The 16,747-nt window shown below is 40.5% G+C and overlaps 2 protein-coding genes across 2 annotated transcripts; both read right to left on the bottom strand.

Moving 5' to 3' along the window:
• Positions 1 to 3,312: 3,312 nt before the first annotated feature.
• Positions 3,313 to 5,446, bottom strand: LOC146368745 (tripartite motif-containing protein 16-like). The gene has a single exon (XM_084911785.1). It carries the CDS (start codon positions 5,399 to 5,401, stop codon positions 3,743 to 3,745), a length of 1,659 nt encoding a protein of 552 aa, XP_084767911.1. The 5' UTR covers positions 5,402 to 5,446; the 3' UTR covers positions 3,313 to 3,742.
• Positions 5,447 to 10,659: 5,213 nt separating this feature from the next.
• On the bottom strand, positions 10,660 to 11,949 carry LOC146368744 (general transcription factor II-I repeat domain-containing protein 2-like). Its single transcript, XM_084913580.1, has one exon. It carries the CDS (start codon positions 11,947 to 11,949, stop codon positions 10,660 to 10,662), a length of 1,290 nt encoding a protein of 429 aa, XP_084769706.1.
• Positions 11,950 to 16,747: the final 4,798 nt, after the last annotated feature.

The raw sequence follows: 16,747 nt of genomic DNA, 5'->3' as shown, positions 1-16,747 counted from the left end.
ACACAGGCCATTGAGATGTGTGTCGCTGCTGCAGGTTTCAGTGTCGGAGAATTTGCTGCTCTTGTCTTTTCTGGGGCGATGAACTTTGCAGAAGGTAGAAAGATTTCTTTTTTGGGTTTTTTTGTGCATTTGTAAAAGGTGTTTTAATCACAACTTTGGTTAATATTCTGTATTTACTCCTTATGCTGCATAAGGAGTAAATGCAGCTCAACTCCCAGTCCTACTGGGACTGGACTCAACTCCCAGTCCTACTGCCAGTTTCTGGAAGACACCTTCTTCAAGCAGTGGTACAGGAAGAAGTCTGCATCCTTCAAGAAAAACATGATTTTCATGCAGGACAATGCTCCATCACACGCGTCCAAGTACTCCACAGCGTGGCTGGCAAGAAAGGGTATAAAAGAAGAAAAACTAATGACATGGCCTCCTTGTTCACCTGATCTGAACCCCATTGAGAACCTGTGGTCCATCATCAAATGTGAGATTTACAAGGAAGGAAAACAGTACACCTCTCTGAACAGTGTCTGGGAGGCTGTGGTTGCTGCTGCACGCAATGTTGATGGTGAACAGATCAAAACACTGACAGAATCCATGGATGGCAGGCTTTTGAGTGTCCTTGCAAAGAAAGGTGGCTATATTGGTCGCTGATTTGTTTTTGTTTTGTTTTTGAATGTCAGAAATGTATATTTGTGAATGTGGAGATGTTATATTGGTTTCACTGGTAAAAATAAATAATTGAAATGGGTATATATTTGTTTTTTGTTAAGTTGCCTAATAATTATGCACAGTAATAGTCACCTGCACACACAGATATCCCCCTAAAATAGCTAAAACTAAAAACAAACTAAAAACTACTTCCAAAAACATTCAGCTTTGATATTAATGAGTTTTTTGGGTTCATTGAGAACATGGTTGTTGTTCAATAATAAAATTATTCCTCAAAAATACAACTTGCCTAATAATTCTGCACTCCCTATATACTGACTAACCAGCAGCAACACTCTGACTCAGTGTTTCCATCTGTGTTTATTTCCATCTTTACAGTCAGGCAGAAACATCTCACAGCAGCTGGAAAAACCAGTGAGCACACTTTAGAGGAAAAAAGTGAAAGTTTATGTTCAACTGTAAAATATTCTCTGTAATGTAAATTGTTCTGCTCTCTGACAAACCATCAGAGGTGCAGCACATGTATCATTTGGTGTTTGTAGAAGAAACAAAAGCAAAGAGTTAAAGGAAGACACATTTGAAGAAGAAGGAAAATGAAAACAAGACGTCACTGAGCAACAACCTGACAGAACGAGAGCCAACAGTTTACTATCAGAACTGAGGCTGATCATTAACAGGGAGCAGCAGGTAACAAGGTCATCAGCAGTGGAGGAAAGTATGGAAGTAATACTCAGCTTCATATTTGAAGATACTCGAGTATCTTAGCTGCAGGTCTGGAACAATGGTTTTATTTCCTTTCCCATTAAACATCTCACACAGCCCCTCATCTGTGACCCTTAGCAAACCCACTGGATATCTACCTGTACATAAAGGAGATCAGATCAGTTCCATCTAGACCAGCTGTAACAGGAAAATGCTGCTTACACTTTGATGCATCACTTTCAGTTTGTCATATAAGACAATATATCAGATTGAGGCATTATTTTCCTGCAGTGAGTAAATCTACTTTGTACTTTACTCTTTTCTTTTAGGTAAAGGGTCTAAACAGTACTTGTACACTGTGGAAATCCCATAAGAACGTCTCCTGAACTCTGAAAAATAACAAAGCAAAGACTAAAAGGAGGTCATGGGTGCTGATGATGATGATGATGATGAGGAGGACGAGCATGCATTTAAAAAGGTGACTGATGTCCTAGAATACAACAGAACAGTGTCTCTACAAACTTATGAAAACATGACAGTCTTGCATTAGTTTGTATTCTTATGATTTCAAAAAACGAGGGAAAAATCTCCTTGAAATCCACAATTCCTTTTAGTTATTTCTTAGTGTGTGACGTATTTTATTGCCTTTATGATTGGTGCAAACAGTTTCCTGATTCATAATGGAAATAGATTTTAGACACAGGAGGAACACGCAGTGATCAGCAGGAGCAGCTTGGAGTCCAGTCTTCTTCACACTGAGGAGGGACATATATGCAGGAACAGTTGTCATAACTGTTACAACCACCAGATGGCGAAAGAGTCCCACTGCAACTTTAAGCCATGAAGGATGTGTCTTGATGTTTGCTTGTGATAAATCTGCTTTATGTGAGTCTTTTTCAGAGAGTAACAGTAATATGTCTGATTATATGTCTTTAATCAGTAAAGTCTCGCTTTGCTAGAAATCAATCAATAAATAATAAAATTGTAAACATGCAGCTGTATGTTAGAAGTCAAAGGGTCCTTAAGTCTTCTGTAAATTGACGGGGATCAAATGAAGGACACAAGTATCTGTTCTTACTCTAATAAATGCTGCTTTAATATCCAACAGACTATTTTCCTTCCTCATCAGCAGTAAACAGCTCGACTGCGTCTGTGCATTTGTGTCCTCCATACTTGTTTACACAGACATCTCAGGCTTGATGCCACGATGCAGTGTAGAAACCTGACAACCCTCTGACTCATGTTCAAATGTTCAAGGACATTTCTCAGGATCATGTATGACCCCTTTTTGACATTTGGACTTTCATTAATAATATTTGTGTTTCTGAGTCATTTTTGTGGAGACTTCTGTCCAACGTAGTGTCCAAATGAAGCCTGAAGCTTTTCTTCACCCTCTTGTCAGATGGTCAGCAACAAAACTCTGTTCCAACCAATGTCTGATAAGAGATGAGACATAGCAGCTGAGCAAATGATCATTTCATGCTGAAGACATCCTCAGACAGAATTAAATACATACATAAACACAGCCTGGTGCCAATAACACAGCTAATGACACTGCTGTATCACTGGCTTTACTGATTAAAGACCATATCTGAAGGAAATCTTTGAACACAACAGAAAGTGACCTTTTAAACTTGCGACACTGATGCTGCATTCAAGGACCATTAAAAACATCTGAAAGGACTTAAGAACATGAAGAAAATGTGACTTGTTTCTCTGTAATGAAGCTGTTTTAGTGAAGAAAGTTGAAAGGTCACAGAGCGACTGCTGAATCTTCTGCTCTAAACATGAACTCTGAACTTTGTGATGCTTCAGGAGGAAAACTGCTTCAGTTATTCTCTCAGATTAGTTTCATATTTTCTGCATCAGATTTGAGTGAGATCCTGGAATGAAGACAGAAGAAAAGACTTTGTTCAAAGTTTGATTTATAGTCAAACCTTCCAGTTTATTCACACAATAAAACATCAACACAATATATGAATTCATTCATTAAAATCACAGTTTTTCCTCATTTGTTTGATGATTTTGACAAAAACAAACACAAACACACACACATGGTCTGCCATACTCATAAAGAGAAATGTCGACATTTTTCAATACAAATATTCCAGAAACATTTAGAGGATAGAGAAGTTTACATTTTCATGTGGAGAAATATTTTAGTAAATCAAAATGATGATGAGCAGTGATAGCCTCCATAAACAGTCACAGGAAAGATCTCCTTTAAAAACTCAGAAACATCAAGAGAACAACTAGAAGATGTGGAGGTACCACCCATAATGTTTGACTGACAGCTGATCTCTGTGCAGAAATGATGGAGAGAAAATGAAATGAAACTAAAACACAGATTTAAACCCACAATATGAAAGACTTCAGTCTATTTCACTTTAATCAACTCAGCAGTGGCTCCAACACAATAAACCAACAGTCCAGCATAGAGCGGCTGAGTGAATGTGGTCTGGACTCTGTGGAGGAGAGTCATGGTTTCAGAGACGCTGTAGAAGGACAAAATACCTGCTCTGTGATCCAGGTACACTCCTACTCTGGAGGAACGAGGACCTGAGACAGGAGTTTCAATGTTGTTGTACCAAAATGTATAACTGTTGTTGTAAAAATTTAAAGACCAAGATTTGTTATTACATCCAAATACACATTCATTACCCCCTCCTTCTCTGCTGATATTCTTGTATGCGACTGCTACATAAACTCCTCCTCTCCACTCCACCTCCCAGTAACAACGTCCAGTCAGACTCTCTCTACTCAGGACTGACCACGATCCAGTGAATCTGTCTGGATGATCAGAATAAGACTTTCCAAATAAATTGAATGTTGCTTTTCTGTTCTCCTCTGATAATAACAGGTGTTTGTTTGCTGTGTTTGGATCCAGTGTGATTTCACATGAATATTTTAAGAATCCTTCTCTGGTCTTTGGCTCTGATTGTGACAGTAAAACATCCACTTCAGTGACTGTCAGTGAGATGTTTGTCCATTCCTCTCTCAGAATGTCCTGTAGTTTATCTCTGACCTCTGACACAGCTGCTGTCACATCCTCAAAGTAGCTCAGAGGACGGATATTGATGCTGGATGAGTCTGTAGACTCACTGAGTGCTGACAGTGAGGGGTAGTTGTGTAGAAACTGGATGTGATCCTCTGTGTGTGAGAGCTGCTTCAGCTCAGCATCTTTCCTCTTCAGCTCAGTGATCTCCTGCTCCAGCTTCTCCTGAAGCTCTTTGACTCGACTCACTTCAGTTTCCTGCTGGGATCTGATCTGCTGCTTCACATCAGAGCTTCTTTTCTGGATGAGATGGATCAGCTCAGTGAAGATCTTCTCACTGTGCTCCACTGTTTGATCAGCAGACTGATTGATGGCCTCCACCTCCTGTTGAAGCAGCTTCACATCTTTCTCTCTGTCCTGGATTCTCTGCTGGATGTTTTGTCGACTCACCTCCAGCTCTCTCTGCCTCTCAGTCCTTTCTGCTGCAGCTGAGACTGTGTCGTGGCCTTTATGTTCATCCACAGGGCAGAGATAACAGATACTCTGCTGATCAGTACGGCAGAACATCTTCATCACCTCATCATGACGAGAGCAGATGTTCTCCTGGAGCTTCTTGGAGGGCTCCACCAGCTTGTGTCTCTTTAATTGAACCACATCATGATGAGGCTGAAGGTGTTTCTCACAGTAAGAGACCAAACACACCAGACAGGATTTCACAGCTTTTAGCTTCATGCCAGTGCAGAAATCACAGGCCACATCTTCAGGTCCAGCATAGCAGTGATCAGCAGGAGCAGCTTGGAGTCCAGTCTTCTTCAGCTCCTCCACTAAATCTGCTAACATGGTGCTTTTCTCCAGGACAGGCCTCGCTGTGAAAGTCCTCCGGCACTGAGGGCAGCTGTAGATTTTCTTCTTTTCCTCTTCATCCCAGAAGCTTTTAATACAGTTCATGCAGTAGCTGTGTCCACAGGGAATAGTCACCGGATCCTTCAGTAGATCCAAACAGACTGAACAGCAGAATTTTGTTTGATCCATTTGATTCATGTGCTGTGCCGTTTCACCGTCTCTCAGTGACTGTCAGACAGTTTCACTTCCTCTGAACAGAAACAACCTCTGTGCTCTGAAGGGAAACAGATCTCTGCTGTTGTTCACCTCCTACAGGAAATGAGGCTCACCAGCAACTGCATTTACACCATGTTGTTTAGACCCATCCTGATACAGACACATCTGTGAAGGGAGGCGCTAAAGAAATATTCTTACAGAGCGACCAAGAGCCAATCACATGATTCAGGGTGTGGTATGTGTGATTACAACATGCAGTAACAAGTCTGACCCAGGTAAACTGGTTTAAACTGTTAAAATTAGTTTCAACTGGGACAGCCCAGTTTAACTTTTCTTGAGTTATGACAGTCAACACCCAGCGAGTTCATTTTATATTTCAAAAAGTTCAGCAAAGTTTAGGATGCTGTAATGAATAAAAATAAATCACATTTTATATTTTGACATTTTCTAATCTTAGTTCATTCTCACACTTACAGAATGATGCATGGGAACAACTGACTCCACTAAATCAAACCTATGTTCAAATGAGATTATGATCATTAAATAGTAACAAATATTTAAATTTAGCAATAATAAATGCAGATCGGTCCACAATGTTTAAAAAACAAACAAACAAACATTATTTTGTAGTTTTTCCTGTGTACACAGTCACAGTGGAGTTCAAATGAAAACTTTCAAGTTTAATTCAAGGTTTTAGTAAAATTTTGCCTGAACTGTTTAGTAATTTTAAAATTCACAAAGTGTCCATGTCAGTAATTCATTCAAATGTATTTTGGTCGTAAACTGATCCAGTAAATGTAACTTTTTCTCACCTACTTAATCGAGTATTTTAGTTGTTTAACTGTCATTATAACTAAACTGAACATCCAAAGCTTTTCTCACTGCAGTTTTGTTGTGCAGTTATAGCAGCACTTTGAATCATCCACAGTTTTATAGAACTGTCTGTTGAATTGTTGTTTTGTTTGGTGCGATGCTTGCTTTTATTTAAACATTGATGATAATTTGATATATTTGATTATTTATTACTGGTGCAAACAATTCATTTATTCATGGTGCAAATATATAGTAGACTCAGGAGTTTAACTCAGTTTTCTTGGCCTTTGTTTATCGTTCATTTAAAATCTTAATGGGTAAATCAGAATCAGAATCAGAATACTTTATTAATCCCGAAGGAAATTAGGGTTACAGCAGGCAGCACGCTAATGGCGCATGCACACTTACAAAGAAACCTTCTGACCAACTTTACACAAACATCACATTGGGGAGACATGTCAGAAAGGTAGGCTGATAGGAAAAAAACAACAAAAATACATAACATGAGGTAAGAGGAGGAGAAAAAAACCTCCACTCAGACTGAGCTCCTAGTGGGAGAACAGTTTGATAACAGAAAAAACACCTCAGCACAAAAAGCACATGACTATCAATACACCATAGAAACACAAGACAAGCAACAGGGGCGGGTAAAGGGTGAATGAGAGCCGGTGTAGACAGCGCATCCGGTCCTGCAGCATGTCTGCGCTGGTCCAGTCGACTGCCATCTGCCCCAGTAGGGCACAAGCATCGAAGGCGTTTGGAAAGGGAGGGGGGATCAGTGTGTGCATATCAGTGTATGTGTGTGTGTGTGTGTGTCCAGAGTTCAGCGGAGACAGTGTCCTTCGCCCTGCTAGGCTAAGTAAACAGTCTTCCAGCCAACCCAGGTGGCCTTGCATGGAATGGGGGGAACAGTCTAAACAGTCGTTATCAGGGTGTTTTGTTCAGCTCCAGCCTTGAGACTGCAGCTGGCGCCGAAGGGGTCTCCGCATGAAGTGATGATGGTTTTTATTTTAGTGCGAACAACTCATATGAATTTCAAAGCTGTTCTAACAGTCCAACACTGGTCTCTCAATCTCCCGTTGGAGAGCCGCGAGCTTCTCCATGATGTTATCCAAACTTACGTTTCGTGATGTTGTCATTCTTTTTGCTCAAAGAGCAGGTTCTGAGAACTCATGACCGCAGTGCACTTCCCCAAGATGTGATCAATTTGCGCTCAAAGGTGTTAGTCGAGCTAGCCACTCCAGATGTAATCCAGTTTTCCACTCAGAGGTCTTGTTCTGAGTATTCACGGCAGCCGTGCGTTCTCCAAGATCTTCTCCGTGCTGCACTCAATGAGCCCATTTTGAGAAACTCACACCTCGTCCCATCATTTCAATCCCAGCGGGCAGCCTTGTGGGGGTTTGAACAGCCGGTTCCGCTTCCTTAATTCTTCGATAAGCCAGGGCCAAGCCAGCTCCGATCAGCAAGAACCCTGTTATCATGGTTCCGAATAGGTAGATATCTTCAGCAGTCAGGCTCAGCCGAGCCCAGACTTCTCGTTGAGAAGGGGTGTCAATTGCATTCAGAGACCAGTTGATCAAATCCATAATTCCTCTTTTAGGTTTTAGAGAACAGACTGTGAGAGAGTCTTCCAGGGAGAAGTAAGTAAAAACACAAGACAAGACAAGGACATAAGAAGCTAAGTAGGGAAGATAAGGAGAGGAGAGGAGAAAAGTGCGACCGCCTTCGCTGAGAGCCCTGTAAGTCTCTCTAAAGATCATCATAATTACATATGAAATTATATGTACAAATTATATGTTCCATTACACTATTAACAGCACAGATTATACAGCAAACATCAGATTCATGGATGGAGCCAGAGGCTGAATGACTGTTCAGTCCTCTTTAGGAAACAATCTTCATATGACGACAAACACGACAACAATCAGCTGTCAAACTGTACAAGAAGTTCACAGTAATGTAAAAGAAGTTATATCACTTTATTTTTAAATGTACGCACTCAGGGTCAGGACTGAAGACACTGATCGAGGAAATACTCTAAATATAAATATTCACCTAAACATTCAAAATTATTCAATTGCATGAAAAGAAATATGAACTCTCTACAATACTGGCTTCTGATTGGCTGAAAAAGCAGGTGCTGAACTTCAGAAGAGCTAAAGCTGCAAAACTGTGTAAAACCAGAGTGGATGCTGCCCTCTGACCTTTCAGAAGTACGATCTTTTTATGAAGACAGAGGCAGAGTTATTATTCATCACTTTAAAGATGATATTCGTTATCTGTTCTTCACTCGTTGTCTAGTAAAGTCCAGAGCAGGGGTCCCCAAACTTTTTCCTTCTCTGATGGGGGGCCAGGGTCAGTTTGTAACAGAAAAAGTGTGACGATCGCAGGTTTGCCGAAATGTAAACATTTATTGTTTTCCAGAAAGCCACACATAACCAAATATTAATAACCCTTTCCGAGATCAAATAACCCTCTCTGGGTTCTTAACAGAAAAAATTAACTTAGGAAATACTTAATAACACTATTTATGACATCAATAAATAATCAAATAACCCTCTCTGGGTTCTTCACAGAAAGAAAGTTTCTGTTGTGCCGTGCACAATCTTACGCTTCAGTTGTCAGAGCAGAATCTCTTAAATGACTCATATGAGCAGTCTCTCAAAGTTCTTGTGTTCTTTCCTTATAATCCAGTTTTGTAGGTTCCAGTAGGGTAGCCTAGTAGACACCACTGTTTGCTCTCTCTCACCAACTTCCCTCTGAAAACCACAAAGCAAGCAGGCTGAGAAACCGAACTAAGTGATACAGCACCTACACAGCACAAAACATTTTCACAAGCTTTTTTCAATGGTTGTGGAGATGGATTTTATCCCAGTAGATTTTATTATGATTCTATTTGTTTATACTCAGAATAACTCATTCAAGTCACAAAAGTGAGCTTACCTATGTACTGTATGTTCATCAGTGTGAACTGTGGGCCTGCATCTGGCCGGTGAGAAGTTGAGTGTCCGGTTCCATTCTAGTCACAGCCAGTCTCAAACACTGATGCAGATGTTCATCTGTCAATCTTGATCTCATCGGAGTTTTCATGAGTTTCATGCGTGAAAAGGTTTGCTCGCAGATATACGTGCTGCCAAAAACTGTGGACATCTTCATTGCATGTTTTTTTATGTTAGGGTACGTGTCATTTGGGAGGGCGGCATAGAAGTCAAGGAGACTGTTGGGCTTGAATGCGTCTTTCAGAACATCAGAGTTCTGTAACTCGGCCAGCTCAAACTGATAAAAAGTAGGGCTGGGTATCGTCACTGATTTCTAGAATCGATTCAATTCCGATTCACAAGGTCCCGAATCGATTCGATCCCCGAATCGATTCTATTCTATTCGATTCAATTCGATTTGAATCTGGGAAATTTTGACAGTCAGAAATATTATAATTCAGATCAGTACATTTACATATTTTTGTATCTATAAAAAGGAAGCTGACACTTTCCAGACTTTATCAAAGGTGTGAGCATCACAGCAGATGCCTTTGTGTCAAAGTAGCTGAAGATAAAACACAGAAAAACATGAAGGCGATTTTCCTGGCCTGGGATTTTATAAAAATATTCTGCAGTACATCAAAAACGAAAGAAAACCATTAATCAACATATGAACATTACCTCTGAAGTTACAGAGGTTTTATTAGAGACACGCTAAGCGTTTTGCATTTTGCATAATTTTAAGTTTAAGTTTGTTCAGTATTGAACGGCAGAAATTAGGTTTTCTTTTCGGAAGTATGTAAAACGAAAAAAAAAACCAGCGTCTGACAGCGCTGTAAACAACGGTAGATTCGTGCCTAACAAGCAAGCGAATGATGAAGAAAACAGATTTTTAGACGGGAAACTGTTCTTGAAGTACAGAGAGAGAGAGAGAGCTGTGTATGAGGTGTGATTTTATTGTGGTGGAAGCAAAACAGCAAAAGTCAGAGTGAATTCATGACGATGTTTATGTGAAGCGTAGTTTGGATCTTCTTTTGCTGCTGGTTCGGTCAATATTGTTTGGAGAGAGATAAAACTAACAGCTTCAGAATCAGCGCAAAAAGGGTGTAAACACAAAGCGCGGACCCGCCGAAACATCAGAATCAGCGAGCTGTCGGCTTTCAGCCCCGACCGTGTCCGTGCAGTCGGTGAGAAAGGCGACATCTCACTGATTCTGATCCGACGGCGGGTCCGAGTTTTGTGTTTACGTCTTTGTGCAGAATCCGTGTTCCTGCTCTCATTTACTGTCTTAGCTGTTTGGTGGTTGTTGAAATTTTGTGAGGTTTCACCTGAGATTCTGGAATTTCGGGCAAAATAAATTTATATTGAAAAATCGATTCAGGATTTTAATGAATCGATTTCCACGTCAGAATCGATTTTAATCGATAAATCGATTATAAAAACCCACCCCTAATAAAAAGGCTGGGCTTCATCGATGTCGGCAACAAAGGGGTTTTGGAAAAGACGGATTTCTTTTGCATGAACATGTAGTTGACGGAAGCGCACACTGACCTCCGCCTTCAGCATTTCCAGTGCTTCCACACACTTTTCAGCTGGGAACAGAACCGCTGGGTTCTCTGCAGAAAGGTTTTGGGTAGCAGGGAGATGGGTGAAGTTGTGCTTTTTCACTTGTTCCAAAAGCAGCGCTAGTTTCAACTCAAATGCTTTTATGTGGGAATACATGTCGCAAATGAGTTTCCCCTGGCCTTGTAGCTGCAAGTCAAGGCCGTTCAGCATTTCCGTCACGTCTGTTAAAAATGCGAGGTGCCACTTCCATTCTGGGTCGATCAGCTCTGGGACCGTTTTGCCTTTTGAATGAAGAAATGCGTTAATTTCGGGTAGCAGTTCGTAAAAACGCCTCAAAACTCTGCCGCGGCTCAACCATCGGACCTCTGTGTAGTGCAGCACATCTCCGTACGCAGATTCCAGTTCAGACAGGAATTGTTGGAACTGCCTGTGTTTAAGTCCATTTGCTCTGATGAAGTTTATGCATGATACCACAGCCTTCATGACAGAATCCCACTTCCACACTTTGCAGCAAAGCGCTTGCTGGTGAATTATGCAGTGGACTTGTAGAGGGGCGGTGAGACCCCGTTCTTCCATCTCGCGGTTCATGCGTCCTATTAGGCCCCGAGATGCGCCCACCATACAAGGAGCCCCGTCAGTCGTGATGCTAGCAAGCTTTGCCCAGTCCAGATCCAACTCTTCCATTGTTTGACATACTTTGTCGAAAATATCCTCCCCCGTCGTAGTGCCTTTCAGACTTTGGAGGGCTGCCAGCTCCTCACACATCTCAAAGTTTGCGCTAATTCCACGAATAAAAATAAGAAGCTGCGCTGTGTCCTGCACGTCCGTGCTCTCATCCAGTGCTAATGAAAAAAAGTCAAATTCTTTCGTCTTTTGCTGCAGCTGGGCATATACATTACCCCCTATTTCTTCCACGCCTCTGGTGATTGTGCTCGCCGATAGACTCACAGCATTATAGACATCTTTCTTATCGGGACACACCTCCTCCACAACAACATTCAAACATTTCTTGACAAACTCTCCCTCAGTGAAAGGTTTACCGTAGCTTGCTATCAGTTGAGCAACACGAAAGCTGGCCCGAACTGATGACTGGTTCAGCTGAGTTTGGCGTACAAATGCAGTCTGCTGAGCTAACAGTCCACTTTTTAACTTTGAGATTTTGTCTGTTCGCATTTGGCCTTGCAAGCTATCATACTTGTCTTTGTGACGGCATTCATAATGTCGGCGCAGATTGTATTCTTTGAATACCGCCACCTTCTCTTGACAGATGAGACAAACAGCCTTTTCTTTGCATTGAAGAAAAAAATAATCGTGTGTCCACTGCAGGTTAAATACCCTGCATTCTGAAGCAATTTTTCTCTTACCTAACATTATTGCGTTCTGGGGGGGGGGGGGTCACGTTCACGTTCTGGGCAAAGTGAGGTCGTAGTAGCAAAAAAATTTTTTTAGCGCGGTTCACAATTCAAATCAAATGAGCTTTATTGACATGAGGAAACATTTCCAGAGATTCAGTCGGGCAGGCCCACTACACCCCAGTGTGCTATGGGTGCATTAGTGTCGATCACGTGGCCAGACTGAAAAAATAATAATGCATCTCTAATATTGTTCAGGGGGCCGGGTCAAATGTGGAGGCCGTAGTTTGGGGACCACTGGTCCAGAGAATGAGACACATAATTTCAAAACATACAGCTGCATGTTAGAGATCACAGAGTTCTTCAGTCTCATGAGAACTCATGGAGACTAAATGTCAGACACATCAACAGTAAATGTCGTTCCTCCCCCCGTGAGTTTGTGTCCTCCACACTTGTTTACACAAACATCTGAGGTTTGAACAGTGTGCAAAACCACATGTTACAAAGCTGCTGAGCTACTGAATACTGGAATATTTCATTCAATATCACCATCTGACCAAAGGAAAAACACAGAGAGGATTAGAGCGCCAAACTTTGTTTCAAACTGTTTCAGATTTTAGAGGCAAAAAGCAGAATTTCTACCTGGACAAAGAAATCAAAGCAGGAGAAAAACAAGCTTTTTACATTTATTCAAAGGCATTATGTGAATGTACTCTGAGCCACAGCCTCCTAAAGTAAAGACATTTTATCATCTAAACCAGACAGAGTCATGTTTTCAGCAGTGTCTGTATCCTCCATATAGACCATGCCATGGTCCACCTAGGGTGAGCAGGTGTCTGACTTTATGTGGGACTACACAGCGCTCAGTCCTTGTTTCCCTGTGCCACACACACATTGAGCCAATGTCCAGTTTTTTTATTGACTCTAGTTTCTGTCGATCGGTAGGCCCACAAAAAAACCCTGTACAGGAAGTAGATTTCATCTCTCTGATAAAAGGAGTTCTAATCCCTGATCCTATGAGTCTGACCCAGTAGATAATATTTATATGATCATATTTATGCCTTTGTTGTTTCACAAAGGGTTAAAAACATTCACAGGTTGGACTGTGGTTCTCCTTTTAGCGTCTCTGCTGGAATTTGAACTGTGAACCTCTTAGATCCAAACTTCTGAACTGCTCATCTCACAGAGGACAAAAGGGAAGAACCCCGAATCTCTTCTTCACCTCACTTTTATACCTGCTCACCCTTTCTCCCCCCTTCCCTCACTGGACATCACATCTTCACACCAATCAGGTTGTTGACATTTGATCATCTGAAATCCACCCACACCTCAACTCTCTCTCTGTCTGATTTACAAGATTTAACACAAAGTTTAAACTTTAAAATCACTTCATTACATTTTCTTTGTTATTCTTAACACAGAAAATTCACATTCAGAAACTTAACACAGAATAAAACAGAGTAGCCAGTAGTGGGACATGGTTCCAGCAACTCTGATGGTGACGTCCCGTTTGAAGCTGAAGCTCCGGCACATGTGTCAAAAAATCAACACACTGCTTCAGAAACGCTGTGCTGAGGCTTGGTTTGTCTGAACAGAGTCACGTGATCAATGACGCCTGAAGCTTCATTCAGCACGTCACTGCTTCAGTACCTGATTCAATGATTTATAAGGAATTGAATCATTGGTGGGATTTGTGCTGTGTTTTGGTGATTTTGTGAGAGTGAATCAGTGTGTGACATAATTATAGACATGGAGCCAGGAAGAGAGGACGCTCTGCCTGTTCCTGAATAAAAACCAGTTCATCAGCAATTCTGCTCCCAGGTCTAAAATGTACATAAGAAATATGATATACACATAATTATAATGATATAACTTATAGTATATTATATATAAACGTACCAGTCTGCTGGTTAATTACATAATCAGGTGGAGGCAGTGACCTCACAGCACAAGCATACTCACAACCTATTATAATATTGTGCTTTACATTGATATATATAGTGTATTCTTTATTACTAACAAACTACAAGAAGTCACAAGCAACAGGAGAACACACCATGGCACATGTTTACACAAGAACGTTTTATTCATCTAAATTATTTATTATTAAAATCGACGTAACAGAATTTTTTTCACGTAAAACAAATACATGTTCAAAGCACCATATCAGCCCGATATCAGACACAACTGTCACGTGACATTAAAGAGAAGCTGTCAGTTCATCTCTGCAGAGTGGGCAATCATAATGAAGCAGTTCATTATAAGCTGTAGATTCAACTGCGCTTCATAGTTTTGTCCACCAGATGTCACCAAACAGGACTGTGTTGAAAAGCTTCGAGTAATGAACCGTTTTTCAAACCAAGCTTCAGAAAGCTTCATTTGGACATCAGAGGCCGTCTGATGTTAACTGGCAGCCCTTTATAGACTGCTGCTAATTTACCCTGAAGCCAAACCACTGTCTGGGGTTACATACTGAACGAAGCTACACACACATTTCACACACAATCAAGAGAAATCACAGGTAAGACAATCGTATCCAAAATTCTTGTCTGCAAGAAAAATACAATATAATAACATAAGAACAAGCAAAATATAAGAACGGGTAAATCTGAGGATTATAAACAAACATTCAATAAAACATAACAAACTTTTGTTTGAGTTAAATATCAGTATTAAAATCACCCATGTGTGTTTATATGGTTAAGTAATGAAGACGACCTTCATTATACCCTCACACACACACACACACACACACACACACACACAAACACACACACACACACACACACGCTGTGTGAAGCCTTGAGAAATGAACGTTTTGTGAACCACTTGGCTGGAAGACTCAACTGCTTCTAGGTGCACATGGAGTAAAGGCAGGAAAGGCACACACACAAGCTAGCTGCTTACCCTAACCATCAAAAATGAATGCCTAACCCTGACCCTTACCCTAAACCTAACCATAACCTAATTGTAACCCTGACACTAAAACCAAATTTTGAGTCTCAAAAATGCCTTCAAACACGTGGGGACTGGGATCTTGGTCCCTGTGAGGCCTGTTTGTCCCCACGAGTATAGTAAACTACCAAGTTTTGGTCCCAGCGAAGATGTTAATACCCGCCCACTCTCACACACTGACTCGCTCTCTCTCTCTCTCTCACACACACACACACACACCAAATTAAGGATTGTACATTAACATATGTTATTGTGGAAACTGCTATCGGGACCATACTGAATTTAACCAGATAAATATTTGATATAGTGAGAGAAAGAGAGTAAATGACAAACAGCCATTATAATTCATCATACATTGAGAGTAGCAGACAAATCAATAAAACACCTCTTCCAATTAATCTAATAATTTATTCAGCGTCCATCTGTTTGTTTTTTTATGAGCTTTGTTTGATTTGATAAGTATCTGAGGCTGAGACCACAGGACTGTAAAATCGAATAAATATTATGCTGAACAGTCCAAAAGATTCAATAATCTTTTAATCTTTTGGAAATTTTCCCAATTCCTACTAATGAATGTTGTCTTGTTTCAGGATACATAATACCTGCCGTTATCTAAAGACGCATCTGCTTACCTGTATCTTTTGCTTGTTTCTCCTTTTCTGTTTTTTCTAAACCGAGGACCCGATGGCTTTGACCTTTTCTTGTCCATTTTTGTCCATCAGCAATTTTGCACTCCAGTATCAACACCTAATAGACCTACACCTTGTATAGGTTTTCCCCCCTGGGGTGGGGGGTTATTCCAAGAAGATATTGTCTTTCTCTCATATATAACATAGCGAGCCAGGGTCAACAACGTCAGATTAGAAAGGTATAGTAATCATCCACAACTATTTTCATTTGCGGATGATAAAGGATTCAAAAAGTTTATTCATGCAGGCCCGTATGACAGAGAATATGCATCTTCTTTTTGTTTTCATATTTTAATCTATATTTAATTGTGTTGTGGTTTGCAGTGTTTTGTGTTGTTTCACTTTAAATTTGTTTAAAAGAAAAAGCTGAAAATTTAAATAGTTAAAAGTTGAAATGTAAATAGTTGGTTTTTGTATTATATGATTTATTTATTACATTTTATGTGGAGTGAATAAACAAAAGTATATTTACGGTGGCCCCGAGAGACAAAAACATGTACAAAACACAACGGAAGTGCTCCAGGATGCTAGGGGCAATGTTGAGCTTTGTACGTGATTTGTCTATAGGGGCCACCGTATATATTTATATATAAACATATATAAAAAAAAAAACAGAATTTTTTTTTTTACATTATTAATTCCTTTTGTGCATAATTTCATATTTTTGTTGATAATAAATTAATTAAAGCAACAAAACAACCTGAAGAGCCGGTTAGGAGCCAAAAGAGCCGAAATTTTTTAGTAAAGTTGCACTGTCATGGTGAGGCAAAGTGTTTTATGTGAGTGCGTGTTATGAACGGCTTTAAAATAAATGCATTTTCTTAAAGAACAAAACGGGGTTTGAGTTCAAGTTACGAGACTGTCGCTACTTCTAAATGGAACGCAGCCTTCCTACGGCGGACAGCTAATAACAGGAATCGGACGCGCGGTCCACCCTAGTCCACAGCAACCACCATAGCAACCACCTAGCATGAG

Source organism: Perissodus microlepis, chromosome 18, assembly GCF_051167445.1.
Source record: "Perissodus microlepis isolate ML-2025 ecotype Zambia chromosome 18, ASM5116744v1, whole genome shotgun sequence".
In the NCBI taxonomy this organism is placed as follows: Eukaryota; Metazoa; Chordata; class Actinopteri; order Cichliformes; family Cichlidae; genus Perissodus; species Perissodus microlepis.
Note: the sequence above shows the minus strand (reverse complement) of the source record. Positions and strands in the feature narration are given on the sequence as shown.

Coding starts and splice junctions, on each gene's coding strand:
- LOC146368744 (XM_084913580.1), bottom strand. CDS start 11,949: ATGCGAACAGACAAAATCTCAAAGTTAAAAAGTGGACTGTTAGCTCAG.
- LOC146368745 (XM_084911785.1), bottom strand. CDS start 5,401: ATGAATCAAATGGATCAAACAAAATTCTGCTGTTCAGTCTGTTTGGAT.